The sequence below is a fragment of the Myotis daubentonii genome, chromosome 1 (assembly GCF_963259705.1).
Source record: "Myotis daubentonii chromosome 1, mMyoDau2.1, whole genome shotgun sequence".
Lineage (NCBI taxonomy): Eukaryota > Metazoa > Chordata > Mammalia > Chiroptera > Vespertilionidae > Myotis > Myotis daubentonii.
The window spans coordinates 115019521-115043022 of record NC_081840.1 but is presented as its reverse complement, the minus strand read 5'-3'; the positions used below and the strand labels follow the sequence as shown (position 1 = coordinate 115043022).

General features: G+C 38.9%; 1 protein-coding gene across 11 annotated transcripts in view; it reads right to left on the bottom strand.

Annotated features, from left to right (window-relative positions):
• Positions 1-23502, bottom strand: part of NEMF (nuclear export mediator factor) — a 68548-nt gene that overhangs the window by 22116 nt on the left and 22930 nt on the right. For all 11 annotated transcript variants that reach the window (XM_059658752.1, XM_059658757.1, XM_059658775.1 and 8 more), the window contains 10 exons: positions 22626-22696; positions 22470-22545; positions 22067-22129; positions 19918-19995; positions 19622-19830; positions 18697-18888; positions 18242-18305; positions 16721-16809; positions 3574-3677; positions 2119-2181 (listed from right to left, as the gene is read on the bottom strand). In XM_059658752.1, coding sequence (XP_059514735.1) covers positions 2119-2181; positions 3574-3677; positions 16721-16809; positions 18242-18305; positions 18697-18888; positions 19622-19830; positions 19918-19995; positions 22067-22129; positions 22470-22545; positions 22626-22696 — 1009 coding nt within the window. The remainder of the gene's footprint in view (positions 1-2118; positions 2182-3573; positions 3678-16720; positions 16810-18241; positions 18306-18696; positions 18889-19621; positions 19831-19917; positions 19996-22066; positions 22130-22469; positions 22546-22625; positions 22697-23502) is intronic.

Sequence of the window (23502 nt, the reverse complement as noted above, 5' to 3'; positions counted from 1 at the left end):
AACTTACTTTTGTCCACTTTGTAAAATTCAATGGGTTTTAGTATGTTCATAAAGCTATGGAACCATTATTACTAATTCCAGGAATCTCCATAATCCTCTAAATCCTGTATCCATTAATATAGTTTTATTTGTTCCTTATCAATTTGGATATTTTTAATTTATTTTTATTGCCTAGTGACCTATTTAGTACCTTCATAAACATGGAACAGAAGCAGCAATAACAGCCATGCTTATCTCTTTTGTGATCTTATGGGAAAGCTTTCAGTCTGTGAGCAGTAAGTACAATTGTTAGCTGTGGGTTTTCCATAGCTATTCTTTACCGAGTTGAGGAAATTCCCTTCTATTCCTAGTTTGTTGAATGCTTTTACCACAAGTGGGTGTTAGATTACTGCCAAAGGCTTCTTCTGCATCAATTTAAATGATCATGTGATTTTTGTACTTTATGCTATTATACTTTACTACATTAATTTTCAATCATAAGACAAACCTTGCATGCCTGGGATAAATCCCACTTTGTCATGGTGTATAATACTTTTAACATGCTACTAGATTCAGTTTCCTAATATTTTGTTGAGGATTTTTGTGTCTATATTCATAAGTGATATTGATCTGTAGTTTTCTTGTTATGTCTGTCTGGTTTTGTTATTAGGGTAAAATGGTCTTGTAGAAGAGTTAGAACAGTGGTTGCCAACTTTCCGGACCTTGCGGGCCACCAGTGGTCTACAGACCACCAGTTGGTGATCGCTGAGTGAGAAAGTGTTCCCATCTCTTCTATTTTTTGGAAGACTTTGTGAAGGACTGAGGTTTAATCTTCTTTAAAAGTTTGGTAGAATTAACCAGTGAAGCCATGTGAGCCTGAGATTTCTTTGAGTAGGTTTTTTTAAATTACTAATTCAATTTCTTTACTTATTATAGGTTTGTTTTGATTTTCTATTTCACCTTAGGCCAGTTTTGGTAGTTTGTGTCTTTCTAAGAATTTGCTCATTTCATCTAGGTTATCTAATTCGCTGCTATGCAACTTTTCATAGAATTCCCTCATGGTTCTTTTGATTTCTGTGAAGTTGACAGTAATGTCCCCTCTTTTGTTCCTAATTTTAGGAATCTGAACCTTTATTTGCTTGTTTTTCTAGATTTTAATGATTATAATTTTGTTATTGATTTGAAATTGTTCTTCTTTTTTATTATAGGCATTACCACCATAAATCTCTCTTTAAGAACTGCTTTAGCTACATCTCCAAAGTTTTGATACACGGTTTTCATTTCACTCACCTCAAAGTATTTGCTGACACCCCAGCCCCTAAAGATTTCCTCTTTGATCCATTGATTATTTATGAGTGTGTACTTTAATTTCCATACATGTGTATATTCTCCAAATTCTCTTCTATTAGTGGTTTCTAATTTCACTCCATTATGGTCAGAAAACTTAATTTGTATGATTTCAATAGTTTTAAAATTTATTGAGACTTTTTAAAAAATATATTTTTATTGATTTTAGAGAGGAAGGGAGAGGGAGAGAGATAGAAACATAAATGGTAAGAGAGAATCATTGATTGGCTGTCTCCTACATGCCCCCCACTGGGGATCAAGTCCGCAATCCAGACATGTGTCCTTGACTGGAATCAAACCCAGGATCCGTCAGTCCACAGGCCGATGCTCTATCCACTGAGCCAAACCAGCCAGGGCTGAGACTTTTTAATGAATATCATATGGTCTCTCCTGGAGAATGTTCCATGTGTACTTGAGAAGAATACGGATCTATTGTAATTTGGTGGAGTATACTAGAGATGTATTAGATCTAGTTAACTTAGTGCTGTTCACATCTTCAATTTCATTGTTGATCTTATATCTAGTTATTCTATCTATGATTGAAAATATTAAAAATTAAATATAATTGCTGAATTACCTATTTTTCCCTTCAATTCTGTCAGATTTTGCTTCATGTATTCTAGGGCTCTGTTGTTGAGTGTATATGTATTTATAATGGTTATAACTTACTAATGGATTGACTGTTTTATCATTATAAAGTACCTTATCTCTACTGACAATTTTTGTCTTATAGTTATATTAAAACATTTTAACAAAAGGAATTAAAGTTCTGAATAGAAAGAAATATAATACCTGTTGGATTTTTAATGACACAGCTAGTAGCTCCATGAAGATCAGCATGTACATAAATGTCCCCTTAAAAAGAAGAAACGATACTCTAAATTCTGTTTTGTTTTGTTACAATTATTTATCTATTTACTGTTTAATGGATTCAAAACCTAAAAGTGATAAGAAGACATATAAATTCCATCTGCTATCCCTGGGAGATTTCTTATAGGCCTCCTTATAGAAAGCAATGCTAATATGGTAGATTACAAAAATGACCACAATTCCTCTCCCTCTCTCTACCCACACCTCTTTGCTTTGTGACTGAAGCTTTTCCCATTAAGAGTGGAGTCCACCCCAATAAATTAAATAATAATAATAATAATTTTTTTTAAAAAAAGAGGTGGAGTGCATGTCCCCATCTCTTGGATCTGGGCCTACCTCATGACCTGCCTTGGCCAAAAGAATGTGGCAGATGGGACTAAGTGCCAGTTCCCAGCCTAGGCCTTGAGAGTACGTGTGTGCTTCCTCTCTCTCAGCAACTTGCTGAGTTACCATGTAAGCAAGCCCAGACTAGCCTGCTGAAAGGGTGAGAGACAGATGGAGCAGATGAGTCATCATTGTAAGTGCAAAGGTCCTGAGGACTATGGTTGTTTGACATGTATGAAGAGCAGTCAGGAGGCCAGAGTGAGGGGAGAGTGGTAAGAAAAGAAGCTGGAGAAGAAGCCAGGATCCTTGTAAGCCATGATAAAGACTTCCAGTTTTATTCTAAGTATGTGAATTAAAGGAACAAACAGATGAATACAAGAGTAAATGGTCAACCAGAGAAAAGGAAAATGCATGGTTCTTAACAGTAAAATGAGCAGCCACTGCTTGCTGTGGACACCTTATCTGGGTTTGAAACTCAATGAGAAAAACCCATATGCTCCATAACAGGCTCAACTCATAATGAACAGAGCTAGAAAAGACAGAGACCAAGCCCTGGGCACCATGTAACCTGACCCTGCTGCTTTCTTCCATGGTTAGGAATCTTCAGTGGTCATTAGATTAGTTCCGGTATTGATTATTGATTTCTGATATCCACACTGAGGGTTTAGCCACAGTGAGGCGGTGATTATAAGCATACAAAAATAAATGAGAGGACTTACACCACAGGAATTCAGTCCTTTTTAAATGTTAAAAAAGGTTATAAACTTCAGCACTGAAAAATTAAGCTTTTAAAAATTTAATCTATGATTTTGGAGAATCAATATGCTAATATAGCAAAGAATCAAAAGTCCAACACTGCAGATTAGCTTAGCATTACTACCTTAGAAATATTCACTTACGATGATAATTAAGTGTCAAACTATAAACCACCAAGCATCAAACTCTACTAACTCAATTTGTCAAAGAAGTTTAAAATGAAAATCTATTGCTAATATTGAGATAACTGATCCAATTACTTAAGAAAATAGTCTTTAGAATTTTAATCATACCTACCTGGTGTCAAGTATCTTTTCACGATTATTTCATTCTGCTGCTGATCTCGTCCTCCTATAATTAAATAGTTCTCTGAGCTAATGAACCACAAAAATTTCTCAAACCTACCAAATTGAAATAAGAAAAGTTAACATTTCTTTTCCTTTATAGTTGCCTAAATTCACACACCCCCCCTTTTTTTTACAAAGCAAAACACAACAAACAAACAAAAACAACAGGAGGCTATCCTGTGTAGGTTAAGACAACTTTAAGGTTTGATTTTTCTTAAAAAATGAAGTTGATTTTTATTGAAAACTTATAATATAAATTACCCTAGGACATTCTTAAGATAGTCTGAGAAGAAAGCAACTAAATTCTGTATTTGAAAAATATATGTTCTGTCCAGCTGGTGTAGCTCAGTGGTTGAGCGACCTATGAATGGGGAGTCACTGTTGATTCCCAGTCATGGCACATGGCTCTGGTTTTGGGCTTGATCCCTGTAGGGAGTGTGCAGGAGGCGGCTGATCAATGATCTCTCTCATCACTGATGTTTCTATCGCTCTCTCCCTCTCCCTTCCTCTCTGAAATCAATAAAAATATTAAAAATACACACATATATATTTTTTTCTCTCCTAAATCCCTCTCATATACATAGCCGTCTGAAACACAAGGATAACTTATAACAATGAGTTATACAAAGCCAAAGCATAAAATGTCTCAAGGTCCCCAGGTTTAGCTTTCTTTTTTTTTTTTAAATATATATATATTTTTTATATATTTTATTGATTTTTTACAGAGAGGAAGGGAGAGAGATAGAGAGTTAGAAACATCGATGAGAGAGAAACATCGATCAGCTGCCTCCTGCACATCTCCCACTGGGGATGTGCCCGCAACCCAGGTACATGCCCTTGACCGGAATCGAACCCGGGACCTTTCAGTCCGCAGGCCTACGCTCTATCCACTGAGCCAAACCGGTTTCGGCTAGCTTTCTTTCAGTGGGAAACTATATAGGTTTTGGGACCACTGGTAAGAAAGAAGAAAAAGTTTTTCCCATTTTGTCCTCAATCAACTGAATGCTTACATATATGATATTCTTTACACTTATTTTTATACAAAAGACCAAATATTGCCTACCAAGTATAACTTTTCTCAAGGGACAAAGTAATCTGGGTTTTTCATAATTAATATGTACCATCACAGTAAAAAGTAATGAGTATATATTTTCATCACATTTAGAAAATGACATGCAAAACAATGAACATACATATTTCCTATACTACGTAAACCAGCAAGATAATCTTTTTCATGATTTAATCTATAATTTAAAAACTTCTTGTTAGAGATGATAAAGGTGTAGCATAGGCATTAACTAAACTCCCTCATATCCCCCAAAATGTAAGAGCAAAACGATTTTATTCCTATATTCTAATTGATTTTTTTACTAAAAGAAAGCTAAACCTAAGGACCTGGAGACATTTTATGTGTTTGCTTTGGCTCTTCCACTGCATTTGCAGCTGGTCCTCACAGCCAATTGTGCGCACACACTAGAGGCCCAGTGCATGAAATTCGTGCATGAGGGGGGTGTCCCTTCAACCCAACCTGCATCCTCTCCAATCTGGATATCCCTCTCACATTCCAGGACCACTGGCTCCTAACTGCTCACCTGCCTGCCTGCCAGATCGTCCCTAACTGCACCCCCTGCCAGCCTGATCACCCCTAACTGCCTCTGCCTGCCAGCCTGATTGCCCCTAACTATCCCCCCCCTGCAGCCTGGTCACCCCTCACTGCTGCCCCTTGCGGGCCTGGTCGCCCCAAATTGCCCCTCCTACCGGCCGGTTGCCCCCAACTGCCCCCCCCACCGGCCTGGTTGCCCCTCATTGCCCCCCCACCCCCCCCCGCTGGCCTGGTCACCACACAGTCTGTTCAGTTGTTTGGTCGCCCCTCAATGCCCCCACGCCGGTCTGGTTGCCCCATGCAGCCTGCTGTTCAGTCGTTTGGTCGTGCCTCACTAACCCCCCTGCCAGCCTGGTCGCCCTATGCACCCTGCTGTTCAGTTGTTACTGTGAGGGCGTCCTGACCAATTTGCATATTACCCTTTTATTAGTATAGATGCATATGGTTCAAAATTTTTTTAAATTTTATAAAAAGGTATAGTGAGAGATCCTGCATCTATTCAGTTCCCACCACCACTACCAGATAGGGAGACATTGTAATTAGCTTCCTGTGCATCCCTCTTCAGAGTATTTTTTAAAAAATATATTTTATTAATTTTTTACAGAGAGGAAGGGAGAGGGATAGAGAGTTAGAAACATCGATGAGAGAGAAACACCGATCAGCTGCCTCCTGCACACCTCCTACTGGGGATGTGCCCTCAACCAAGGTACATGCCCTTGACTGGAATTGAACCTGGACCCCCCAGTCCGCAGGCCAACACTCTATTCACTGAGCCAAACCGGTTAGGGCCAGAGTATTTTTATACATACAAAAGCTAAAATAAAATGCTTATTCTAAAGTTTTTTTTCAATATAGTACACACTGTTCTGCATATTTTTTTCACTTAAAAATGTACTTTCCTCATTGCTGAATGGATATATTAAAATTAATGTAACCACTCTGCTATAGATGGTAAACAAGTTTGTAAAACCCAGAAGGGCAAAGAAAACGAGACAGATCAGTCAAGGATGTGTTTGTAATCATGCTAGTAAAGGAATATATAACCAACAGCCCCCCCCCCCACAAAAGGCCAAAAATCCATCAAAATAAGGCAATAAAAAAGAATACAGGACAAATGGGACGAATAGAAAGCAAACGGTAAGATGGGTAGATTTAAACCTAAATATGTATCAGAAGTTACATTAGTATAAATGTAAATTTATAAATACTCTAGGTAAAATGCAAAGATTGTCAGGCTGGAAAACAAGGATTTTAAAAAGACAGAACTAGATTTAAAGAGAGAACCAACATGGCAGCATAGGTAAATGCTGTACTCACCACTTCCCACAACCATATCAAAATTACAACTAAAATACATAAAAACCATTATTCACAACCACCTGAAAGCTGGCTGAATGGAAGTCCTACAACTAGAGAAGTAAAGAAGAAAGCAAACCAAGACTGGTAGGAGGGGTGGAGATGAGGAACAGGTGTGGGGTTTCTTTAATCAGGAGGGAGATGATCTCTGCAGAGGCCTTCTGTGAGGAGCAAGGGGTTCCAGCCCCACACCGGTTCCAGAGCTGGGAAGAGAAGTCTCCATAACTTTGGGCTGTAAAAACCAGTGGGGATTGTGGCTGAGTGACACAGAGGTTGCTGGAGACCCAGGTGTTCCTCTTAAATGGCTGGGGCATGAACTTACTCAGACTTGATACCTCAGGCTTCAGACTTTGCTAAAATCTCTCAAACAAGCAGCAGCTGGCATCAGTGTGCCCCAAATCTATCAATAAAAGGCCCAAGACCTGGCACTAGCACCAGCCTGCCTTGCTTCATATCTGAGCCTCACCTGGGCAATTCACAAGCTCAATGCAAGTAGCAGCCATCTGCAGACCTCTCTGTAGCTCCTGCCATGTGGTCCCAGAGCCAGTGCATACGGTGGACAGCTTCAGACCATACCAGTTTACAACTCTACACATCCACAAGTATCACACTCAAGGTGCAGAGTCAGTGGGCACCAAAGCCCCCACTGAAGCAAGTCATGCTCCACAGTGGTGTCTCCTGCACAACTGGCTCTTCCACTGCAGTTGCAGCTGGTCCTCACAGCCAATTGGCCTGGAGGTCAATTTCTCCCAGTGATGCCAACAGCAATCAAGGCTCAACCATAAGACTGCACACAGCCCACACAGGGGCGCAACTAGAGAGTCCAGCTCTGGTGTCTGAGGAGGGTGAGCCACTGGGTCCTATAGGACACCTACTACAAAAGGCCACTCTATGAATTCCAGGAGACACAGCAGCTCCACCTAATACACAGAAACAAACACAGCGAAGCAGCCAAAATGTGAAGACAAAGAAACATGTCACAAACAACAAAAAAATGGCAGCAAGCAAACTACTGGATACAGAGTACAAAACCATGGTTATAAGGTTACTCAAGGATCTTAATGAGAGCTTCAAGGGACTCAAAGAAAGCTTCAAGTAACTTAGTGAAACTTTCAAGGATCTTAGTGAGAATGTCAAAGACATGAAAAAGGACCAGCAAAAAATTAAGCATACACTAACTGAAATAAAGAATAATTTACTGGGATTCAACAGTGGAGTAGAAGATTCTGAGAATCAAATTAACGATTTGAAATATGAGGAAGCAAAAAACACCCAATCAGAAGAGCAAAAGAAAGAAGAATAAAAAAATATGAAGGTAGTATAAGGAGCCTGTGGGACAACTTTAAGCTTACCAGCATTTGCATTAGGGGATGGCCAGAAGGAGAAGAGAGAAAGCAAGATATTAAAAACCTATTTGAAGAAACAATGACAGAAAACGTCCCCTACCTGGTGAAAGAAATAGACTTACAAGTCTAGGAAGCCCAGAGAGTCCCAAACAAGAGGAACCCAAAGAGGCCCACACCAAGATACATTATAATTAAAACGAAAGGGCTGGTGCATGAAATTTGTGCACGGGGGTGGGGGGTGGGGTTGTACCTCGCCCAGCCTGCACCCTCTCAATCTGGGAACCCTCTCACAATCAGGGACTGCTGGCTCCTAACTGCTCACCTGCCTGCCTGCCTGATTGTCCCTAACTGCTTCTGCCTGCCAGCCTGACCACCCCCTAACCATTCCCCTGCCGGCCTGATTAACACCTAACTGCTCTCCTGCCAGCCCGATCATCCCCAACTGCTCTCTCCTGCCAGCCCAATCGCCCCCAACTGCCCTCCCCTGCCGGCCTGGTTGCCCCCAACTGCCTTCCCCTGCAAGCCTGGTCTCCCCCAACTGCCCTCTCCTGCCGGCCTGATCTCGCCCCCATCTGCCCTCCCCTGCTGGCCTGATCTCACCCCCAACTGCTCTCCCTTGCTGGCCTGATCACTCCCAACTGCCCTTCCCTATCGGCCTGATTGCCCCTAATTGCCCTCTACTTCCGGCCTGATCTCACCCGCAACTGCCCTCCTCTGCTGGCCAATTGGTTCTGATTGGTTGGTTTCTATTCCAGTCGGTGTCAAAAGCTCTGCCTCCTAGGCAGCCATTGGCTCCTCACAGTTCACCCAGATTTGGATCTGATTGGTGGGTTTCTATGCTAGTCAGCGTCTCTGGGCCTATAAATGGGGCCTGATCAGAAAGGCAGGGCTGATCAGCAGCCCCAGTGGAGGCCTGGAGAGAAATGGAGGTGCAGCTGCTGGAGAGAAAGAGAGAGGCAAGTACTGATTAACAGCTGCCACAGAGGCTACGGATCAGACCCTGCTTCTCTCTTTAGGCCTCTCTCCAAGCCTCTCTGCAGCCCCCTCAGCAGTCAGTGCTGGGTCACCACGGCAACCCAGTGCTGACTGCAGGACTGACTTCTGGTTGGTAGAGCCTCCGGTCATGACAGACCCAGGGTTTTTATATATTAGGATGCCAAGGGTTAAAGACAAAGGGAAAAATCTTAAAAGCAGCAAGTTACTTACAAGGAAGCCCCCAAACGACTGTCCCTTCATTTCTCAACAGAAACTTTGCAGGCGAGAAGGGAGTGGCAAGAAATATTCAAAGTGGTGAATAGCAAGGACCTACAACCAAATTATTCTACCCAGCAAACCTCTCATTTAAAATTGAGGGTCAGATAAAGAACTTCACAGATAAGAAACAGCTAAAGGAGTTCATCACCACCAAACCAATATGAAATGTTGAAGGGTGAAGAAGAGGAAGAGGAAGAAGAGAAGGAAGAAGAAATATGATTAAAATGGCAATACATATCTATCAACAACTGAATCTATACATCAAAATAATCAAGAAATCTAATGAACAAAATAAACTGGTGCATAAAATGGAATCAGAGGCATGGAAGCATGGAACAGACTGCTGAATCTCAGAAGGATGGGGAAAGGGGACAGGAATCTATTAGCCAAACATCTTACATGCATGTATATATTACCTATGGACACAGACAACAGGGTGGTCAAGGCCTGGGGCAGGGCAGGACCTGTCTGGAGGGGGGAATGTGGGGAAGGCAGGAGGGTACCTATAATACCCTCCACAATAAAGATTTTTTAAAAATTAATTAATTTTAAAAAAGGCTAACGTATAATGATGGAAAAATATATATCATGCACATACTAAGTGAAGCTGATACAGTTTTAATATCTCACACAGAAGAAAAAAATAAGTTAAAAGGACATTTCATTAACATTAATAAATGGCTCAATTCACTAGGGAGATATAACTTTTGTACTTGTATCACCTAATTACCTGGCCTCATATATATAAAACAAAAACTGGCAGAAGTAAAAGGAGAAACAGACAAATCCACAACTGTGTGGTATTTAACACACCTTTCTCAATAATTAAGAAAACAATCATAAAAATAAAAGAATTAGTAAGGATGCCAAAGATTTGAACAGCATGGTTAATATGACCAAGTTGATATTTAAAGAAATGCACTCCAAAACTATAGAACTGACACTTTTTTTCATGTATATATGAAACATTTATAAATTAAGCTGACCATAAATATGCTGGTCATAAAGCAAGCTAAAACAACAAATGTCAAAGGACTGAGATAATTCAGAATACCATCTATGACCATTATGCAAATTAAACTAGAAATCAGTAACAAAAAATAACCAAAAAGTCCCGTATGTTTGGAAATTAATACTTCTAAGCAATGCATGGATGAAGAAATCACAATGGAAATTAGAACATATTGTGGTGTGAAGTATAATGAAAACAATACATAATAAAACTTTTTTTTTTAAATATTTTTTTTTATTGATTTTCTACAGAGAGGAAGGGAGAGAGATAGAGAGCTAGAAACATCGATGAGAGAGAAACATCGATTAGCTGCCTCCTGCACATCTCCTACTGGGGATATGCCCGCAACCCAGGCACATGCCCTTGACCGGAATCGAACCTGGGACCTCTCAGTCCGCAGGCCGATGCTCCATCCACTGAGCCAAACTGGCTTCGGCCATAATAAAACTTTTTAGGTGCAGTCAAAGCCATGCTTAGAGGTAACGTTATTATTTTCAATATATATTAGAAAAGAAAGCGGCTGGAAGGGAAAAAAAGTCAATGTACTAAGATTCCATCACAAGAAATCAATAAGAGAACTGCAAATGAATACTAAAGAAAAGTATAATGATGAAAAAACAAAAAAAGAGAGAGAACACATATATAATAGAGGAGATTAATAATAAAAAACTGACTCTTTACAGATATTAGTACAACTGAAAATCCTCTGGTCAGACTAAACAAGAAAAGGGAAAGCACAAATAACTACCATGTATGAGATGTCATTAAATATTCTAAAGGATGTTAAAAAGTTAAGTGGAATATTACGAACTTTTTGCCAGTAAATTTCAAACTTTAGACAAAGTCTTAGAAAACTCTAGGACTACTAGGCTACACAGGGGAATTCCATCAAACATTTAAAAACAATTAATAAAGAAGGAACCCTCTAAATTTTCCGTATGAATAAAACCTTATGAATATAACCAGTACTGAACATGAACATTATGAGGAATGAAAATGACAAGTCAATTCTATTCATCAATACAGATGTTACATTGATGAGGGAGAAAATCACAAAAAATTTTTGAAAGCTGGAAAATAAATGGATGAGTGATCAAAGGCAAGCTGAATCCTTAGCTGACAGTAGAAGATCAAAGTAAATCAATTTACACTATGTAACCCATAAAAAGCTAAAAAATAGCACCACAATGCCCTAGTCGGGTTGGCTCAGTGGATAGAGCACAAGCCATCGAACTGAGGGTCCCGGGTTTGATTCCAATCAAGGACACATACCTTGGTTGCAGGCTAGATTCCTGGCCCTGGTTGGGGTGTGTGCAGGAGGCAACCAATTGATGTGTCTCTCTCTATCTCTCCCCCTCCCTTCCACTCTCTCTAAATATCAATGAAAAAATATCCTTGGTGAGGATTAACAACAACAATCTACACTAATAAAAGAGAAACATGGTAATTAGTGTCACTCCGCTACCCTTCCCATTGGCTAATCCCCCGTCACTCACAGAGTAGGGCCGAGATATGCAAATTAACTGGCAGCCAAGATGGCGGCCGGCAGCCAGGCCGCTGATGCGAACAGGGAGGCTTGCTTGCTTCAGTGACGGAGAACTCCAACATTCCCCGCCTGACTTGCTGGCCTCTCAGCTGCAACTCTAAGCAACTATGTTGCGAATAAAGAAGCTAAAAAAACCCCAGAAACCTGTTTTACTCAGCGGAGCTTCAGCCAGCCGGACCACAACATTGTATCAAATACAGACGGTAAACAAAGGCCAGAAACCTGTTTTCAGCAGCCGAGGCCTCAGAGTTAAAGCTGACCCAGAATAAAAAAAAAAAAAAAGGAAAAAACGGAGTGGTTGGGAGCTTCAGTCCCAGCCTGAAAACAGCCCTCAGCCCCTCACCCAGACTGGCCAGGCACCCCAGTGGGGACCCCCACCCTGAAGGGTGTGTGACCAGCTGCAAACAGCCATCATCCCCTCAGCCAGACTGGCCAGGCACCCCAGTGGGGACCCCCATGCTGACCCAGGACACCCTTCAGGGCAAACCAGCCAGCCCCACCCATGCACCAGGCTTCTATTCTATATAATAAAAGGGTAATATGCCTCCCCCAGCACCGGGATCAGCGGAGCCGCGAGGCCTCCCGGCACCGGGATCAGCGTGACAGGGGGCAGCGCCCAAACCCCCTGATCGCCCTGCAGCTCTGTGTGTGACAGTGGGAGGCGCCCCAACCCCCCTGCCCCCCACGGGCCCTGCTCTGTGTGTGACGGGGTAGAGCCATAACCTCCCCATTGGCCCTGCCCTGAGTGTGACAGTGGCAGTGCCCCAACCACCTGATCGGCCCTGCTCTGTGGGTATTAGAGGGCAGCGCCCCAACCCCCCCCCCCCCCCCATGGGCCCTGCTCTGTGTGTGATGGGGTAGAGCCATAACCTCCCCAATTGGCCCTGCCCTGAGTGTGACAGTGGCGGCGCCCCAACCCCCTGATCGGCCCTGCTCTGTGGGTGATAGAGGGAGGCGCCCCAACCCCCTGATCCACCCTGCCCTGAGTGTGACAGGGGGCGGTGCCCCAACTCCCCTATCGGCCCTACTCTGTGAGTGACAGGGGGTGGCTCCTCAACCCCCTGATCGGCCCTGCTCTGTGCATGACAGGGGAAGGCGCCCCAACTCCCCAATCAGCCCTGCTCTGAGCCCGACCAGGGGCTGCACCTAGGGATTGGGCCTGCCCTCTGCCACCCGGGAGCAGGCCTAAGCCAGCAGGTCGTTACCTCCCGAGGGGTCCCAGACTGCAAGAGGGCACAGGCCGGTCTGAGGGACCCCCCCTTCCCCCGAGTGCACAAATTGTTGTGCACCGGGCCTCTAGTAAAGTAATAATAAAAAAATAAAAAATAGTACCATAAGTGTACTGCCATAAAAAGGGTTTAAGATGGGATTAAAAAGAGGAGGCCTGGCTGAAAGTCTGATCAAGAAGCAGTTACTTCCCTATATCTTCTTTCCAACTCTGATCATTGTGCAACTATCCCTTCCACACTCTAACAGAAGGCCAGAAGTTAATTCTATAAAAAGAGTCAAAGAAGATCTATGGACCAGAGAAAAATGTGGCACAGTTATAAGTAAGGGTAACATATGTAAAACAGGCAATTATGCAAATGTACAAAAGACTGGATACTGAGACTCCCACCAATTATTTTCACTAGGCTCCTAAAAAGTGACAACCAGCTTTTAGCTTACAAGCAAGAGAGAAAAAGAATCTCTTCTAGGAAATAAGATCAGCTGATATACAGATGGCCAAGAGACATGAAAAAATGCTTAAAGTCACTGATCATCAGAGAGATGCAAATTAAAACGACAATGAGGTATCACCTCACACCTGTCAGAATGGCTACCATCAACAAATCAACAAACGACAAGTGTTGGCGAGGATGTGGAGAAAAGGCAACCCTAGTACACTGCTGGTGGGAATGCAGACTAGTGCAGCCATTATGGAAAACAGTATGGAGTTTCCTCAAAAAATTAAATATGGAACTGCCATGTGACTGAGTGATCCCACTTCTAGGAATATATCCCCAGAAACCCGAAGCACCAATCAGAAAGAATGTATGCACCCCTATGTTCATATCAGCACAATTTATAATAGCTAAGTTCTGGAAACAGCCGAAGTGACCATCAGTAGATGAGTGGATAAAAAAGCTGTGGTACATTTATACCATGGGATACTATGCAGCGGTAAAGAAGGAGAATCTCTTACCCTCTGAGACAGCCTGGAGGGACCTGAAGTGTATCATGCTAAGTGAAATAAGTCAGTCAGAGAAAAACAAATATCATGTTATCTCACTTATATGTGGAATCTAATGAACAAAATAAACTGATGAACGGAGTAGATCCAGAGACATGGAAACATGGAACAGAGTGTGGAATCTTGGAGGGAAGGCACGGAAGGGTGGGTGGGTGGGAAGTAATCAACCAAAGACCTTGTATACATACATGTATGGCCCATGGACACAATGGGATGATGAGGGCCTAGGGCGGAGGGTGGGGTTGTGCTGAAGGGGGTCGATGGGGGGAAAATAGGAGACATATGTAATACTTTCAACAATAAAGATTAAAAATAAAAGAAACATCGTTGGAAACGCCTCATAGAATAAATATGTTGTTTCCTTTATTCACAGAACTGTGTGTTAGATCTGTGGGAAGGAATTACAAGACAGCTGCTAAAACTGTGACAGAATTAATATAATTTTTTTTTTAATCTTAGGTATTTTTGTATATCCTGAAGATCTGTACGATTCTAGGGAGTGATAGCTTAGGAGTGAAGATTTTAACTTACTCATGTGTAGAGGGTGTCTGATATTAAAAAACCAGGCAGATCCATCTACTCAGACCCTAACCACGGTCCTAAAGTAAATTGCTTGAAGAAATTAGTTCCCAATGATTATAGGTGCAGAATTTTTGAAGTATGTCCATATTCAAATGTAGATCAAAGAAGCTCAACTAAAAAGATTGTGGACTGACTTGAGATGACATCAGGATTGAGCAAAAAAGGGAATAAGATGATTAAGACTCAAACTCAGGAGGAACTAAGGCAGTGGAAGAACTCAGAACATGTGAAATTCCTTAAATAAAAGTTTATTAACTTTAAAAAAAAAAGAAAAGAAAAAAATAATAACAACAACTGTAAAAAAAAAAAAAAAAAAAAAAGGGAAATAAGACCCGCTGAAGAGGAAAAAAGCTAAAGACATCCAGAGTTCCACACAGAGATCATTTTACAACTCCCCACAGAGAACTCCCAATTAGCCTTTTAATGCTCTACTATAAAATGTGAGCGGACAACCAAGGATCACTAGACATTAGCATGAGAGCTGGAGACAAAACCAATAAATAGAAAAAATAACTTGGAGAAGACAAAGACCTGCAGGAAAAGGATACTAAATAAAATTTAATACATCCAAACTAGTCTCAGTATAGAGAAACTAGAGATGGAAGTTTTTAAAAAGTAACATTCAAAACTGGCCAGTTGGCTCAATGGATAAAGCTTTGGCCTGCAGACTAAAGGGTCCTGGGTTCAATTCTGGTTAAGAACACATACCTCGGTTGCAGGCTCAATCCCTGGGCCTGGTTGGGGTGCTTGTGGGAGGTAACCAATCGATGTGTCTCTCTCACATCAATGTTTCTCTCCTACCTCTCCTGCTCCCTTCCACTCTCTTAAACAATAATGGAAAAATATCCTCGGATGAGGATTAAAAAAAAAAAATTCCAAGAACCAAAACATCTTAAATTAAAACATGATAGAAGAATTAAAAAAATAATAATAAATTCAGTGGAAGGATTGAAAGATCAAGTTCAGGAAATCTTTCAGAATATAAAACAAAATGATAGAGTTGAAAATAGAAAATGCAAGAAAATGGGAGGATTGTCCAATCACAAAAAAGAAAAGAGGGAAAGAAAAGGAAGCAACAACAGAAACAAAAACCAGAGGGCAGGTAGTTTTCTAAGAAATATGTCAAGAAAATTTCTCAGAAATTAAAGTTTCCAAATTAAAAAGGCCCACAAAATATCCAGCATAATGGATAAAAAACATCCTCACAGACCTATATCATTGTGAAATTCTGGAAAACAGAGGGGAAAAAATCCACAAGTTTACCGAAAGATAAAACAAGTTTCCTATAAAATATTAACTATCAAAATGACATCAGACTTCTCAAAATCAAACCTGGAAGTTAATATAATGGACAAATACCTTTAAAGTCTTACGAAAACAGTTTCAAACTAGAATTTTATACCCAGACTAACTATTAATTAGGTATAAGAGTAAAATCATTTTTATACACTGGATACCTCAAAAACTTTGCCTTCTACGCACTCCTCTCATTATGCTTCTATAGCTCATAATTCCACCAACAAAGAAAAAGAAAGTATGAAATCCAGGACAAAGAATCCAACACAGAGAGGGATAAAAAGAACTTTCAGGATAACAATAAAGGGGCATTTTAAAATGCTTAGAGTAACCAATCTAGAACAATGGTCAAAAAGCTCCAGAGGAGACTTCTGCAAGAAGATGATACTAACAGAATTCCAATGTGAGCACACTTGGAAGAGTGGAGGTAAATTAATAAGAACAAAAAGAAAAAGAAAGCTTTGACTACAATTTAAATATTCACAATAATGTTAATATTGAATTGTGCTGTAACTATTCTAGAAGGCTGAAGGTGCATGCCTATGTAACACTGGGACACAAGAAGATAGAGTAAAATCTTAATCTTCCATAGTGGTAAGCCATCAAGAGAGTGTAAAATAGAAAAATTAAGAAGCAGCAATATAAGCATATTACTTAGAGAAATAGAGGTATATACTAGGAGAATCAGGTAAAAGAGCTAAAAGTATAAAAGTTTCTTTGGAAGAGGAAGCAATAGGAGTAGGGGTAAAAAATAGCAGGGCTACTGGTTTTTGTAACAAGCTTTGTAGAATTGCTTCATTTTTCTAAACAATGTGCATGCATAATTTTGATAAAATAAAAACTATATTTTTAAAAGGTAGAACACTTACCAATACACTTTTCTTGCTTTTTGAATAGAGGTAACTGTTTGGACTTCTTTTAAGGTTTGCTTTGTTTTCTTTTCAGCTGATTTGAATGCCTATTTATAAGAAAGAGTTTTTAAATAATTTGTAAATTTATTTAAATAACACCAAGCAAATGATAAGGCAAGAAACAGTTTTTTAAATATCAAAAATTGGCGTTATCTACACACACACACAAAAGTAATGAAGAAATGAAAATATTTTTTACTTTAATATTAAAATAATTTAAGTCAAAGATTTACTGTATACATATATTTCCTCAAGACCTCCAAATTAACAAGAATATATTTAGTTACCAGATACTAAGTGCCTACCATATAACAGGTTCCAAACTACATGCTGGGGACAAATCAGTGAACAAGATAAAGTTTGTACCCCAATGGGGTCTAGGAGAAGAGACAAATATAAAACACATAATTATGCAAATAATATCAAGAAATGAGGTTGGAGAGGTAGACAGAGGGCTAAGTCATGAGGGCCACTCATTTAACAGATATTAATGTGCCAATGTTCCAGGCAATATTCTAGGGCTGAAATATAGCAATGACTAACACAGACAAAATCTTACTTTCATGCAATCCACATTCAAGAGGGAAGACAGGTAAATGGGTGTTGGGAAGGGTGTTTTTTAAGAAGAAAAGCAGAGTAAAGATAGAGTAATTGAAGATACTAATTTTAGTAAGAGTGGTCAAGAAAGGCCTCCCTGACATCTCATATAAGTAGGCATGAGAATGAGGGGAGGAATCAAACCACAGAAATTTCTAGGGAAGAGCATTCTTGGTAGAAAGAGCAGCAAGTGCAAAGGTCCTGAGAAGGTAGCATGGACCACTGTTGCAGGAACAGCTAAAAATCCCAGTGTGGCTAGAAAGAATGTGTAACAGGAGGAGGGCAGGTGATGAGATCAGAGGGAAGCAGATCATATAGAACCTTATAGACCAGGAGAAGAGCTTTGGATTGTCTTGGCTAACATGAAAAGCTTCTAGGAAATTTTGAACAGAGAGAAATGACTTTATTTTTTATTTAACAGGATCACTATGGCTGCTGTGTGAAGAACAGACTGTAGCAGGGAAAGGGTGGGAGAGTAACCAACCCAGTAAGAAGCTACTGCTATAGTCCATGAAAACACGTGATTGAGACCTGGATCAATGAGAAGTGGCCAGATTCTGGTTATACTCTAAAAGAAGAGCCAAAACGATTTGCTGGTGGACTGCACATGGTTTATGAGAGAAGAGTCCTGGATAACTCCAACATTTTTAATCTAAGCAAAGGAAAAAATGAAGATGCTATTTACTGAGATGGCAAAAACCAAGGAGGAGCAGGTTTTGGGGGAAAAAATAAATACTGGAAACACATTTAAAGCAAAATTAAATTTGAAAGGTATTTCTGAATTAGAAAACCTCATTTACTAGTAAACATAAGAAATCATTAAGGTCATTAAATTAAGGTAGAGAAAAACAATTAACATTCACTCTAAGAAATGCAAAGTACCTTCTCAGCAGCTTCAACAGTCTTTTGTGTTTTCTTAGCAGCATATCTCTTGTGATCATAATACCTAGAAAAACACAATTCTCTTAAATTTTAAGTAAAATCTCTATTCTTTAGTTTTCTATTTGTTATTTCTATTTTATAGATTCTCAAATCATACAGAACAAGTTTTGTGCTTTATGCACCTTTATTTTCTATGTTCCATATGAAAACCAAGTTGTAGAATGCACATAAGATTTAAAAAAGAATTTATTTGAAGTTTCCAGGAGGATTACTGTTTTGAAAAATAGTAATTTCTGTATTCTTTCTTACAATAAATATAATTTTATGACACACAAAAAAAGAAGGTATTTTCACCCCAAAGTATAGACAGGCAAAATAACAATGTTTCTTATCCTTTAATACCCTGAGTTATTGCAGATAATATTTCGCCTAAAATTTATACTTTAAAGACTCACTTTTTGGCATTGGCATATGCTGATAAACTGAGATCAACATCAACAAGTAATGGCTTATTTTTCTGAGGCTTCTGCAGCTGTTTATTCTTTTTCTTTTTCTTTTTTCCTTTTGGTGGTTCAGTTTCATTTTTCTCAGCACTGATGTCACCATCAACATCGTCATCTTCCTCCTCTGATAATAAGTATGGATTTCTATTAAAAATATTCAATAGTATTTCACTAATGTCAATGACATCACATTTTTTTATTTTCAGTATATTCCTAAATGAAATCATAAATGATTTACAGCAGCGGTTCTCAACCTGTGGGTCACAACCCCTTTGGCGGTCGAACGACCCTTTCACAGGGGTCACAAAGACCATCCTGCATATCAGATATTTACATTACAATTCATAACAGTAGCAACATTACAGTTATGAAGTAGCAACGAAAATAATTTTATGGTTGGGTCACAACATGAGGAACTGTATTTAAAGGGCCAGAAGGTTGAGAACCACTGATTTACAGTATTTAGTTTGTATTATTTTACTGCAAATTATTTTTTTCTGTATTGTCAAGGATAAATTTCCAAACAAAAGAAAAATTTTAAATGAATACAGTGAACAATTAAATAGCAAAATAAAGGCAAACATTAACTGCTTCACTAAAAATTACACTTACCTGCCCTGGCCAGTGTGTATCAGTGGTTAGAGCAGCAGCCCACACACCAAAGGGTCATGGGTTTGATTCCCAGTCAAGAGCAGTAACTGGATTGCAGGTTTGATACCTGGCCCTAGGTGGGCGTGTGCAGGAGGCAACCAATCAATGTGTTTCTGTTTCTGTTTCTCTCTCCACTCCTTCCCTTCCTGCCACTTTCTAAAAACAATCAATGGAAAAAATATCCTCGGGTGAGGATTAACAAAATAAATAAATAATTTAAACTTACCTTAGTAGCATTGTAACATGATTTGTTTGTAGTTTTAATTCTTTGATTGAATTTGCAACAGGGTCTCCTTGAGCTTGGGCTTCTTTCACAATTAACCCAATTTCTGTCCAATCTATCTGGTTGGCTAAAGCACTTCGAACAACCTGAATGGCTCTGTCAACTATTTGTAGATTCATTTCTATGAGCTCTCCTTTAAGTTTATCTATTTCCTTAAGAAATAAACCAAAAACATTTACCATAATGCCAGTTAAAGTTACCATTTTTCAGAAAGCATCTGAAAAAGCTAAACATAATACCTGAGCCTGTTGAAGAGCTTCTAATCTGTTTTCGTGATCCTTTCGGACATTATCTAATTTCTTCAATGCTTGTTTTTCCTTTTGTTGACAAAAAAAGATTTTTTAAAAAATTAGATTTCTCCCATATCCTGCACCTCCTGAAACTCATTATCCTGCCCCGACATCTGTCCCCTAGCTAGCTAGAGATCCCCAAAGTCCACCTCTCCAGTTCTATACTACCCCAAAGTGTTTCATACTCCAAAACTAGGTCATGTCTAATGATCTCCTGTTCCATATTTGAAAGTAATTTGATTACAGGTTACATTGTATGTAAAATATGCTCCTAGAGCCTATCTTTTCCCTCTGGCAGAAAAGTAAAACTTGGGGGAATGCATTCGTAGCCTAAATTACCCAAATTGCTTCCTTCTTTTTATTTCATTGCTGCCTTTAATTTTCTTAGTCTTATTCCTAGTATTTTACAGAATGTCTCCTAAATTAACAACACAAAAGGTCATAGTAACTATTTGATCATCTATATAGCATTTTATCACATATAATTTACATTTCAGGATTTTTGATTTTGGGACAAATTTTCTAACAGTAGTAACAGCATTACCAATTAATGAATGTTTGAACGCTGGATGTAGTATTAAAAAATGTTAATTATAAAAATGGTGACTATTAAAAGAATGCAAAATGATTACTAAAATAATTCATGGGTATTCTAATGCACATAAAGGAGATGGAGTTCAATGTCACTGCTAAATATTTATTTAGTAGCTAAAGTGCTGCCACCAAGTGGCAATCACAATATTTAATTAATTTGACCCATCTGCTTAGAAATTGTGCTTTGTTAATTATTTTAAAACTGAGGGGCAGGGAGGATACAAGAATTCACATAATTATAAACTGTGCACACATATTATAACACTTTATTAATATTTTTGAAAAATCACATCCTCTTCAAATCAAGAGTAACTGTGGAAAATTTCTGAAATCATTCTTGAGCAAATGTTCCAAAAACATGGTCACATGTGCTGGAAAAATACAGCATATTAAAACCTCCTTGTAGAGTCATGATACACAAAAAACATCTTTTTAAAATTTATTTTAAAAAATTTCAATTACAGTTTACTTTTAGTGTTATTTTGTATTAGTTTCAGGTGTACAGCAGAGGGATTAGACAATACCTTACAAAGTATTCTTTACAAAGTATTCCCCCCACCTGGCACCCTGTAGTTGTCACAATATTATTTATTATATTTCCTATGCTATACCTCCCTGTGACTATTTTATAAATATCAATTTGTACTTTTTAATCTCTTCACCTCTTCCACGTGGTCCCCAACGCATCCCCTCTGGCAATCACCAGTGGGTCTCCACACAAACCACATTAAAGGTCTAGTTTAGAAGTTCACTCTGCATAACCCACGGACACAGACAATAGGGTGGCAAAGGCCTGGGCAGGGAATGGGAGCAGTGTAAAGAGGGTCAAGGGGGAAATCTGTAATACTTTAAATAATAAAGATAAATAAAAAATGAAATAACAGTTTAATGATAAATAAAAATATTTATTTGTATAGAAAAAACTTTTCCCTCTCCTTTGACCTATTTAAAAATCTTCTCAAAACAGTATTACCTTAACAGCAAAATTTAAAAGCTTTGGATTGCTTTAATAAAGCAAATCAAACTAGGGTATAAATAACAGGTCTCATCTTCCCACTGTATTTTCCATTTTAGAGAATACCCGATATACGATGGAACAAATGAGGGTATACTTTTCAACACTGGCGACGTCACCTAGATCAGTGGTTCTCAACCTTCCTAATGCCGCGACCCTTTAATACAGTTCCTCATGTTGTAGTGACCCGTAATTTCATTGTTACAAATTGAACATAATTAAAGCATAGTGATTAATCACAAAAACAATAAGTAATTATATACGTGTTTTCCGATGGTCTTAGGCGACCCCCGTGAAAGGGTCGTTCGACCCCTCAGAGGGGTAGCGACCCACAGGTTGAGAACCGCTGACCTAGATCGTTATCAATAAACTAAAAGATCAGGGCGTTCCATACACTTTGAAAGGCTGCCCATTCTTATGAGAGCATCATCTACCCAGCAAACCACACTAAAGTTAGTTAGTTTAATATAAATGTTTTAAATACCATACCTGTTGTAAAGCTTTTAAATCTATTTTCTGACCTTCGATCTTGGAATAAAATTCATCCACAGCCTTATTAAAACAAACAAACAAAAGTAACTAGTTGGAAAAAAAGGATAGTCTCTATTTCAACTTGCATACATAGAATTTTTGAGTCCATTTTGTTTATAACAACACTCAAAGACAGAGCTAAATAATCAAGAATCAAGTTCACATTTTTTATCCTTTATCTTGAAATAAAGTAGCAAAAAGTTTCCAACAGTTTGTATCTATGACTGCACTGTTCTGTAATGCTCAGATTTATAGTGATTGAAAAGCAAAAATATTTGCAATTTCTCAATCAAAGCAAGTTGATATTAATTCAATAATTTATATCATGCTAACTGGTCAAAAAATAGAATCTGAAACCCACCTTGTCAAATGATTCAAATTCTATATATGGACATTGTGAATGTTGAGAAAACAAGAAAGGATGAAATTCCTCATACCTGTAAAACATATTTACTATATCATATTCAAGAACATTAATAAACATCTAAAATAAATTGATCCATGCCTACATGCTTACGTGAGTATGTCTTCAGTTGGTTTATCTACTTCCAGGCTTGGTTTTATTTCTCTTTTCTGAATGATATATCCCTATAAAAATCCAACATAAAACTCATTTCTATCCATAATTATCAAAGATTTACTTTTTATGACTAATGGTAATTTAAGTTATAACATTTTCTAGTTATAAATTTATCAACTGCATTTGTCTACAGATTATAAATGAAGCTTTTCTTAGACTCAAAGTATTATTTGGAAACACTGTTTTTTTCACATGCACAAGAAATTCTTAGACTCAAAGTATTATTAGGAAACATTGTTTTTTTCACATGCACAAGAAAAATCAGGGAATAAAGAAAATGGAAACTCATGATTTGATAAGATGGTGGGATTATACAGCTGCATTTTGCTTTCTTCTTTCCATTTTTAGATGTGGTGCAATTTAAATAAATCAAAAGCACTGCCAACAGAAAAACAGATTTCCTTTGTTGGTAGGCGATTTTAATTCATTTAAAAAACTGGGCTCAGCCTGTGTTGCTCAGTGGTTGAGCACTGACCCATGAAACACCATTTCCATTCCGAATCAGGGCATATGCCCGGGCTGCAGGCTCTATCCCCAGTAAAGGGCATGAGGAGGCAGCCTATTGATGTTTCTCTCTCATCAGTGTTCCTATCTCTCCATCCCTCACCCTTCCTCCCCCTCTAAAATAGTAAAAACATATTTTTAAAAAAATATTAAAAACAAAAACACAAAACTGGGCCCTGGCAGGTGTTACTCAATGGTTAGAGCACTGTCCCAGGCATCGTAGGGTCACAAGTTTTATTCCTGGTCAAGGACATGTATCTGGGTTGCAGGTTTGATCTCTGGTCGTGGTAGGGAGGCACCAATCGATGAG